The 10,468-nt window shown below is 52.6% G+C and overlaps 1 protein-coding gene across 1 annotated transcript in view; it reads left to right on the top strand.

Moving 5' to 3' along the window:
* Positions 1–3,957: 3,957 nt before the first annotated feature.
* Positions 3,958–10,468, top strand: part of LOC106584767 (calpain-2 catalytic subunit-like) — a 28,139-nt gene continuing 21,628 nt past the window's right edge. Inside the window, 2 exon segments of the mRNA XM_014170318.1 lie at positions 3,958–3,964; positions 4,207–4,376. Coding sequence (XP_014025793.1) covers positions 3,958–3,964; positions 4,207–4,376 — 177 coding nt within the window.

Here is a 10,468-nt window from a genome sequence, read left to right as displayed (position 1 = left end):
TTGAAGTGTTTGATGGAAGCCACAACAGCCAGGAGCTCCCGCCGGGTGACACAGTAGCGGCGATCATGTTTGTCAAAAGTTTTGCTGAAGTATGCCACCACTCTCTCCCCCTCTGGCCCCACCTGGGCCAGCACCCCACCCATGCCCACATTGCTCGCGTCTGTGTCCAGGATAAAGGGCAAGGTGAGGTCAGGGGGGGCGAGCACAGGGGCCCCGATCAGTGCACGTTTGAGGGTTTTGAAGGCCTCCTCACACTCCACTGTCCAAGTGAAAGCATTGTCCTTCGGCAGCAGGCGGTTCAGGGGAGCAGCGACACTTGAGAAGCCCCGTACAAACCTCCTGTAGTATGAGGCCAGGCCCAGGAAGCTTTTCAGCTGACGCTGGTCGGTGGGGGTGGGCCAGTCTCGGACAGCCCCCACCTTGTCCTCCATGGTGCTGATCCCCTCCTTCCCCACTCAGTGGCCCAGGAAGGACACCTCTCTCCTCATGAAGTGGCACTTCTCGGGGTGGAGCTTCAGACCTGCGGCAGCCACCCGCTCCAGCACACTCCGCAGCGCCACCAGGGCTGACTGGAAGGAGCTGCCATGGGCCAGGATGTCATCGAGGTATACCAGACACTGCTATCGGGGGATGCCATCCAGCACCCTCTCCATCAAACGCTCAAAAGTAGCTGGAGCGTTGCACAGGCCGAAGTACAGGACCTTGAACTGCCAGTGTCCTCTGTTAGTGGAGAACGCAGTTTTGGCTCTGGCCTCTGGGGAGAGGGGCACCTGCCAGTAGCCACTGCGGAGGTCTAGTGAGGAGAACCAGGAGGACCCCCTAACCAGGTCCAGCGACTCATCGATACGTGGTATGGGGTATGAGTCCTTCCTGGTTACCTCATTGAGCCGTCTGTAGTCCGCACAGAACCTCAGCTTGCCCCCCTTCTTAGGAACCATGACAACTGGCGCCGCCCAGGGGCTGTCTGAGGGCTCGATGAAGTCTGCCCGCTGCATCTCCAACACTGCCTTGTCCTGGCGTGCCAGCGGGATACGGTGGGGACGCGTCTTGATGGGTCGAGCATCACCTGTGTCGATCTCATGCTGCACCAGATGAGTCTGACCCACCTCTTCCTCACTCGGCGCAAAGCTGTCTCTGAATTCAAACAGCAACTGCCACAACCGTTCCTGCTGCTCGGGGTCAAGACCAACACAGTTCCTCCCCCATATCTCCCTCACTGCAGACAGTGTCCTCTCCTCTCCCATCTGGGGTAGCTGGGCTGGGGGGGGGTGCGGCCCGGGCTCACGGAGGGCTGTGTTGTGGCGGTAGCTGGGGGAATGTAACACACAGCCGTAGGTGACAGGGGGGCTGGGGAAAAGTCACACACAGATGTGTGGGAGGGGGGGCAGCCATGAGCCTCTGCTGCTTTAACTGTTGGAGTAAAGGGTTTGTTGGGTTGAGTGTATGTGATATTAGGGGGGGGCCATGGTGACTGCCGGCCCTCCCTGGAAGCTCAGTGTGCCCCCATTTAGATCTAACTGGCAGCCTGTGCTCCTAAGAAAGTCCAACCCCAGGATACAAGGGTCCTGCACAGCGGCCACCCACACAGGATGACGCACAGTCCTGCCCCCTACTGTCAGAGTCATTATTCCCTTCCCTTTCATGGGTGCCAGCTCACCTGTGACTGTGCGGAGCTGCACAGTTGTGGGCTCACACTGAGTCCAACCTGGTACAATATCTGGCCTCACCAGGGTTACTGTGGACCCAGTGTCCACCAGGGCAGAGCAGGGCACCCCCTCCACAGTGACAGGGACATGACAAAAGTCCCCAACACAGGTCCGGCCCACCACAACAACAGGCTCCGTCTGCTTGCCCTCGTCTGCTTCTGGGGGAAGTGGAGCCTTGCTTCCCCGTCTGGGCCGGTGGGCTCCTCCTGAAGAAGATGGTGGTTGGGATAGAAAGCCAGGGGTCCGCACTACCCGGTCTATGCGGACCCCGAGCCGTTTCCCTGAGCTCCGGGGGACTTGGGGCAATCCTGGCGCAGATGGCCTGGCTGGCCACAACCCCAGCAGACCCGGGGACCACGGCGTGTGTTTCGTTCCACCTGTAGCGACACAGCACGAATGAGTTCTGTCATATCAGCCACGCATGCAGGCTTTTCCGGCTCTGGGCTGCTCTGCCCCCCAGTTCGCCCAGAGGGTCTGCCTCCCTGCGCCCCCACCAAAGACCCAGCTGAAGCCCCAGCCCACACCAGCTCCCTCTCCAAAGCTATCTGCAATGACTCAGGATGAGCCAGCTGGGTCTGTATGCGCAGCTCCGTAGGAGAAAGCGCCTGTATGAACTGGTCCCGTGCTAGCTCGATCTGCACGTAGGGGGCATGTGAGCATATGCCCGCCGAGAGAGGCTCTCATTGTCATTAGCTAGCACCCGTAGAGGCTCCCCAGGCTGCCTGTGTCTATTACTCAGTTCGGAGCGCAGCAGCCCGGGCTGTACATACTGTCCATAGCGCCTCCTCGATGCTCCCACTAAGGCAACATAATCGCGTCTGTCCTCGGGGCTAATCAATATCAAACAGGCCAGAGCATCATCCGTGAGGCATAAAGCCAACTGCAGTGCCCTATCTTCATTCGACCACCCCCTAAAATGAGCTAACAGTTCAAACTGAGCATGAAAAGCTTCCCAATCCGCCTTACCAGAATACTTTGGGGCCTTAACGGATACGGACGCAGCCGGGGGCTGGGCGCCGCCATGTTTGTTTACATCCTGAGCCCCAGATTCCTCGTCCCGCCGCGTCAACGTCACTCCTTCGGTCCGCTCACCAGAATCCGCGCAAAGCACAGTAGACGAAGCATTCATGCCCGCTTCAGCCGCCATCACTCTAACGTCCTCCCTCAAGCGGCCTCTGGGATCCGACACCCTGGCGATCTCCTCAGCCAGATCCTCCGACGTCCATGCACATGCACCTCCTTGGCCATAATCGTCCCCTACCTCCACCTTCACTTTTGGATTCCCTCGAAGCATTTTCAACCCCGTTCTCACCTATGTTAGTTAGCCACCGAAGTCAGCTAGCTGGCTAACTTTTATTCACGTTTTTACTTCTGACACCAATGTAATGACCTGACTAGATTATAAAGGAACAATTGTCCAGACAGAGGATGGAGTTAACGAATGGACGGTTTATTAACCCAACTTAACACAGGCTACTGTTTGGCCGTAGCCCACGCCAAATAAATGAAAGGTACCCTACAAACCAACCGTGACCTTCTCTTGTGAAGCCCAGATGTAAGAGAGAGAACAATGGCTAAACCCGGTCTTAACTTCCAATGCTCCATCCCCCTGCCCAACCCCCCTCCACGCCACTCCGCCAACCACCAGGCTGCCCGGTATCAGAACATTCCAGGCATTCCCGTGATTGGCAGATAGCAGGTTGATTGGCATGACCCCGCGAACACTGGTAAGTACGACACAACCCACTAATAGCCTAACACATAACCCACAGCTGTCTGTGCGAGTCGCTACAAATGTTTATTGCTTGCCTACATTTTACTCCCTCTTCTATATTTAATATAACACACATACATTAATTATTCATTTCCGTTGCCTATCCTGATGTGAAGTTTGTTCTATAGAAAGTATTTGACTCTGATGTGTGCCACATAAAGTATTTGACTTTATGTGGCACATAAAGGTTTTCCGACAAATATCGTAAGTGAAAATGTATTGGTCATGGGTTGCGGATTTTTGGGCTACTTCTAAATTGAACCGCGGCCACCATGGCATTTATCTTATTTGTTTAATCTATTAATTTCACTGTGACCTGCTGCTTCTGGTTATCAGACAGTGATGTAGACTGGTGCTGATTGAGTGTGTGGTGGGGAGGGAGGGAGGGCAAGAGGAGAATGTGTGCGTGTGTTGAGAGAGTGCTGCAGCAGGCAGCTGAATCACGCGAGTGAGAGGAGAGCAGCACGTACGCACGTCATGACAAGTGATGTGAGAACAACAAACTAACAGCACTAGCTAGCTAATATGGAGACACTTATTGGATAGATGTGGAAACTCATCTCTTGCTGCAAACCATTTTGTAGGCTAGTTTTCAGGAATTTGGGGCAGGTTTTGAGTGGTCATTGAACTGGGAATTTTAGCTAGACCTGGAAACTCTGATAGTGTTTCCTCGATTAGTCACTAATCTTTTTTCATTCATCTTTTTTCTCACCCATTTCTCTGCAGCCACATTCTGCTCTAACCCCCAGTTTGCCATTAAGTTGGAGGATGTGGATGATGACCCTCATGATGGCAAGGATGGCTGCACCTTCTTGGTGGGCCTCATGCAAAAAGACGGACGCAAAGAGAGGAGGTTCGGCCGGGACCTCAACACCATTGGCTTTTCTATATACCAGGTGCAACATCACTACCCCAGAGTGCATTTATCCACTTAATCCAGAACTGGCCAACCCTCCACCTGGGTATGCAGGCTTTTGTCCCAGCCCTGCCTTAAAGGGTCAATGCAGTGATTTTTTTCTCAATATCAAATCATTTCTGGGTAACAATTATGTACCTTACTGTAATAGTGTTCCATTAAAATGGTCTTAAAGAAACAAACATAGCGTTTTTAGCAAAAAAACTATTTCACAAGCAGGACTTTGCTAGGACTGTCTGGGAGTGGTCTAAGTGAGGGGCCTAATTGGAGGGGCCTAATGGGATGGATATGTAACCTGAAAACTAGCTGTTTTCGGCAGTTATGTTATGGTCTATAAACTTACACCGCCTGGTGATGTCACTAGGCAAGCCAAACTGTCACGTCCTGGCCAGTATAAGGGTTAATTAGTATTGTAGTTTGGTCAGGACGTGGCAGAGGGTATTCGTTTTATGTGGTTCGGGGTGGTGTGTTTGTTAAAAGGGTGTTTGATTTAGTATTTCCGGGATTTGGTTTATGTTTAGGTATTTCTATGTTTAGTCTAGTGTGTCTGGTTCTATGTTGAGTTAATTGGGGTTGGACTTCCAATTGAAGGCAGCTGTTTGGTGTTGCCTTTGATTGGAAGTCCTATATTAGTTGGGTGTGTTTGTCTTGTATTTTGTGGGTGATTATTCTGTGTATAGCCTTGTGCCTTACCAGACAGTTTTTTGTCGATTCTTTGTTATTTTGGTGTTCATTTTGTATTTATTAAAAGAGCAAGATGAGCATACACATACCTGCTGCGTTTTGGTCCTCAATTTCCAACGACAAGCGTGACAGAATCACCCACCAACTATGGACCAAGCAGCAGAAGAAGGAGCAGAGGGAATTCGAGTTGGACTGGCGGGAGAAGTGGACCTGGGAGGAAGTTCTGGACGGGGCCGGACCTTGGCACCAGGCTGGGGAGTATCGCCGCCCGCAGTGGGAAATTGAGGCAGCCAAGGCAGAGAGGCGTAGGTACGAGGCCATGGACGCGCAGAGGGAGAAGCACGAGAGGCACCCCCAATAATTTTTTTGGGGGGGGGCACACGGGTAGTTTGGCTAGGCGTAAGAAGAGCCGGAAGGCAGCTACCCGTGGTTATATGGAGGAGCGTATGGGGTGGAGAGCGTTATGTTTCGCTGAGGAGCGCACTATCTCACCCATACGCACGCACAGTCCAGCCATGTAGGAGGATGCCTGCGCAGCGCATCTGGTTGCCGGTACGCCTCCGAGGACCAGGCTACCCAACTCCCGCTCTACGCACGGCTACCATCAGGCCCCTGCACAGCCCAGTCTGCCCTGTACGAGCACCCCGCTCGTACAGGGCTACTAGTTCCATCCAGCCAAGACGGGTTGTGCAGGAGGTAAGATCAAGACCGACTGTGCGCCTCCATAGCCCTGGGTTTCCAGCTCCTGTCTCTCGCGCGGACCCGGAAGTGCGTCAACCCAGTCCGACTCGTCCTGTTCCCGCTCCCCGCACTAGCCTGGAGGTGCGTGTTCATAATCTGGTAAGCCCAGTACCAGCACCACGCACCAGGCTACAAGTAACTGACACACACACACACACACACACACACACACACACAGGGACGTTAATCCTGTAGTTGCAGAGTGTCCCCAGCCAGACGGAGAGGAAGGGTTCAGCTGTGTTGACATTCTCTCCAGCCCCTCTGAGCTCCCTATATCTCCTCCCATCAGACCTCTCTCCTCCCATCAGACATCTCTCATCTCCCATCAGACATCTCTCCTCCCATCAGACCTCTCTCCTCCCATCAGACCTCTCTCCTCCCATCAGACCTCTCTCCTCCCATCAGACCTCTCTCCTCCCATCAGACCTCTGTCCTCCCATCAGACCTCTGTCCTCCCATCAGACCTCTCAGCTCCCATCAGACCTCTCAGCTCCCATCAGACCTCTCAGCTCCCATCAGACCTCTCAGCTCCCATCAGACCTCTCAGCTCCCAACAGACCTCTCAGCTCCCATCAGACCTCTCAGCTCCCATCAGACCTCTCAGCTCCCATCAGACCTCTCAGCTCCCATCAGACCTCACTCCTCCCATCAGACCTCTCAGCTCCCATCAGACCCCTCTCCTTTCCTCCCATCAGACCCCTCTCCTTTCCTCCCATCAGACCCCTCTCCTTTCCTCCCATCAGACCCCTCTCCTTTCCTCCCATCAGACCCCTCTCCTTTCCTCCCATCAGACCCCTCTCCTTTCCTCCCATCAGACCCCTCTCCTTTCCTCCCATCAGACCCCTCTCCTCTCCTCCCATCAGACCCCTCTCCTCCCATCAGATGGGATCAGGAGGTATTGGGTGTAGTCATGGTGGGATAATGGGATCAGGAGGGACTGGGTGTAGTCATGGTATGATAATGGAATCAGGAGGTATTGGGTGTAGTCATGGTATGATAATGGAATCAGGAGGTATTGGGTGTAGTCATGGTATGATAATGGGATCAGGAGGGACTGGGTGTAGTCATGGTATGATAATGGAATCAGGAGGTATTGGGTGTAGTCATGGTATGATAATGGAATCAGGAGGGACTGGGTGTAGTCATGGTGGGATAATGGGATCAGGAGGTATTGGGTGTAGTCATGGTGGGATAATGGAATCAGGAGGTATTGGGTGTAGTCATGGTGGGATAATGGAATCAGGAGGGACTGGGTGTAGTCATGGTGGGTTAATGGAATCAGGAGGGACTGGGTGTAGTCATGGTATGATAATGGAATAAGGATGTATTGGGTGTATTCATGGTGGGATAATGGAATCAGGAGGTATTGGGTGTAGTCATGGTGGGATAATGGAATCAGGAGGGACTGGGTGTAGTCATGGTGGGATAATGGAATCAGGAGGTATTGGGTGTAGTCATGGTGGGATAATGGGATCAGGAGGTATTGGGTGTAGTCATGTTGGGATAATGGAATCAGGAGGTATTGGGTGTAGTCATGGTGGGATAATGGGATCAGGAGGTATTGGGTGTAGTCATGGTGGGATAATGGGATCAGGAGGTACTGGCCCCTCACACACACAGACACACTTATTCCTATTTGCTAGATATTTATCTTCTCAGCCCACCTCAACCTTTCCATTTTCTGAAGTAAACACACACACAGTTTGGCTGGCTGTTGCTACGGTGACCAGCTGCTGCTTGGCGACATTCCTGGATGGCACCGTTTACAGAGAGAACCCACGGGTTTTGGGAATTAGCGCTTAGTCTCACCCCAACGAGAGTTCACACACTGTACAACAGCCTTGTGTGTGTGTGTGTGTGTGTGTGTGTGTGTGTGTGTGTGTGTGTGTGTGTGTGTGTGTGTGTGTGTGTGTGTGTGTGTGGGGTGAGCTATGTTTGATAGATGGTCTCAGAGCTGAGATGAAAGCAGTAAGGGGGAGAGATACTGTGGGCATAGAGATGAAGGCAGTAAGGGAGAGAGATACTGTGGGCATAGAGAATAGAGATGAAGGCAGTAAGGGAGAGAGAGATACTGTGGGCATAGAGAATAGAGATGAAGGCAGTAATGAGGAGAGATACTGGAGTCATAGAGAATAGAGATGAAGGCAGTAAGGGGAGAGATACTGGGGTCATAGGGAATAGAGATGAAGGTAGTAAGGGAGAGAGATACTGGAGTCATGGAGAATAGAGATGAAGGCAGTAATGAGGAGAGATACTGGAGTCATGGAGAATAGAGATGAAGGCAGTAAGGGAGAGAGATACTGGGGTCATAGAGAATAGAGATGAAGGCAGTAAGGGGGGGAGATAATGGGGTCATAGAGAATAGAGATGAAGGCAGTAAGGGGGAGAAATACTGGGGTCATAGAGATGAAGGCAGTAATGGGGAGAGATACTGGGGTCATAGGGAATAGAGATGAAGGTAGTAAGGGAGAGAGATGAGGAGAGATACTGGGGTCATAGGGAATAGAGATGAAGGTAGTAAGGGAGAGAGATGAGGAGAGATACTGGGGTCATAGAGAATAGAGATGAAGGCAGTAAGGGAGAGAGATACTGGGGTCATAGGGAATAGAGATGGCAGTAAGGGAGAGAGATGAGGAGAGATACTGGGGTCATAGGGAATAGAGATGGCAGTAAGGGAGAGAGATGAGGAGAGATACTGGGGTCATAGAGAATAAAGATGAAGGCAGTAAGGGAGAGCGATGAGGAGAGATACTGGGGTCATAGAGAATAGAGATGCAGTCAGTAAGGGAGAGAGATGGGGAGAGATACTGTGGGCATAGAGAATAGAGATGAAGGCAGTAAGGGGGAGAGATACTGGGGTCATATGGAATAGTGATGAAGGCAGTAAGGGGGAGAGATACTGGGGTCATAGAGAATAGAGATGAAGGCAGTAAGGGGGAGAGATACTGGGGTCATAGGGAATAGAGATGAAGGCAGTAAGGGAGAGAGATGAGGAGAGATACTGGGGGCATAGAGAATAGAGATGAAGGCAGTAAGGGGGAGAGATACTGGGGGCGTAGAGAATAGAGATGAAGGTAGTAAGGGGGAGATATACTGGGGTCATAGAGAATAGTGATGAAGGCAGTAAGGGGGAGATACTGGGGTCATAGAGAATAGAGATGACGGCAGTAAGGGTGAGAGATGAGGAGAGATACTGGGGTCATAGAGATGGCAGTAAGGGAGAGAGATGAGGAGAGATACTGGGGTCATAGAGAATAGAGATGAAGGCAGTAAGGGAGAGAGATGAGGAGAGATTTTAGGGTCATAGAGAATAGAGATGAAGGCAGTAAGGGAGAAATACTGGTGTCATAGAGAATAGAGATGCAGGCAGTAAGGGGGAGAGATACTGGGTTCATAGAGAATAGAGATGAAGGCAGTAAGGGAGAGATATTGGGTTCATAGAGAATAGAGATGAAGGCAGTAAGGGAGAGATATTGGGTTCATAGAGAATAGTGATGAAGGCAGGACATTCAAATAAGTATTGAAAAAAGGGCACACGTTTTATAGTTTGTTCCACCTGAGCGAGTCTGACCACAATGAGTCACTATGATGACTGCAAATGTGTTGAATGGATCTCGGGGGGGAAAAGAGCAGGAGGCTACAGTCCATGTTTTCCAATGGTGCGACTGCCAATGGCTCAGTTGGTAGAGCATGGTGTGTGCAATGCCAGCATGGTGTGTGCAATGCCAGGGTTGTGGGTTCGATTCCCACGGGGGGACAGTACAAATTTTAAAAAAATGCATGAAATGAAATGTATGAGAATGTATGAAATGTATGCATTCACTAATGTAAGTCGCTCTGGATAAGAGCGTCTGCTAAATGACTAAAATGTAATGTAAATGTAAGTGCGTCAACCCAGCCACGCCAGTCAACAGTCACCAGAGCTGCCCGCCAGTCAACAGTCGTCGTCAGAGCTGCCCGCCAGTCAACAGTCGTCGTCAGAGCTGCCCGCCAGTCAACAGTCGTCGTCAGAGATGCCCGCCAGTCAACAGTCGTCGCCAGAGCTGCCCGCCAGTCAACAGTCGCCAGAGCTGCCCGCCAGTCAACAGTCGCCAGAGAGGTCAGACTGCGCTGAACTGCCGGAGTGGCCAAACTGCGCTGAACTGCCGGAGTGGCCAGACTGCGCTGAACTGCCGGAGTGGCCAGACTGCGCTGAACTGCCGGAGTGGCCAGACTGCGCTGAACTGCCGGAGTGGCCAGACTGCGCTGAACTGCCGGAGTGGCCAGACTGCGCTGAACTGCCGGAGTGGCCAGACTGCCCTGAACTGTCCGGAGTGGCCAGACTGCCCAGACTGTCCGGAGTGGCCAGACTGCCCAGACTGTCCGGAGTGGCCAGACTGCCCAGACTGTCCCGAGTGGCCAGACTGCCCAGACTGTCCCGAGTTGCCAGACTGCCCAAACTGTCCCGAGTTGCCAGACTGCCCAGACTGTCCGGCGATGCCAGACTGGCCCGACTGCCCCCCGGCGATGCCAGAGTGGCCCGACAGCCTGGAACGGCCGGAACCAGAGCCACCTCCAGATATAGGTGGGTTGGGGAGGGGGGGTGTAGCACAGTGCCGTCGTTGACGGCAGCCACCCTCCCTTCCCTCCCTTTAGTAGAGGGGAATT

Source organism: Salmo salar, chromosome ssa02, assembly GCF_905237065.1.
Source record: "Salmo salar chromosome ssa02, Ssal_v3.1, whole genome shotgun sequence".
Lineage (NCBI taxonomy): Eukaryota > Metazoa > Chordata > Actinopteri > Salmoniformes > Salmonidae > Salmo > Salmo salar.
This window is presented reverse-complemented; position numbering and strand designations above follow the sequence as displayed.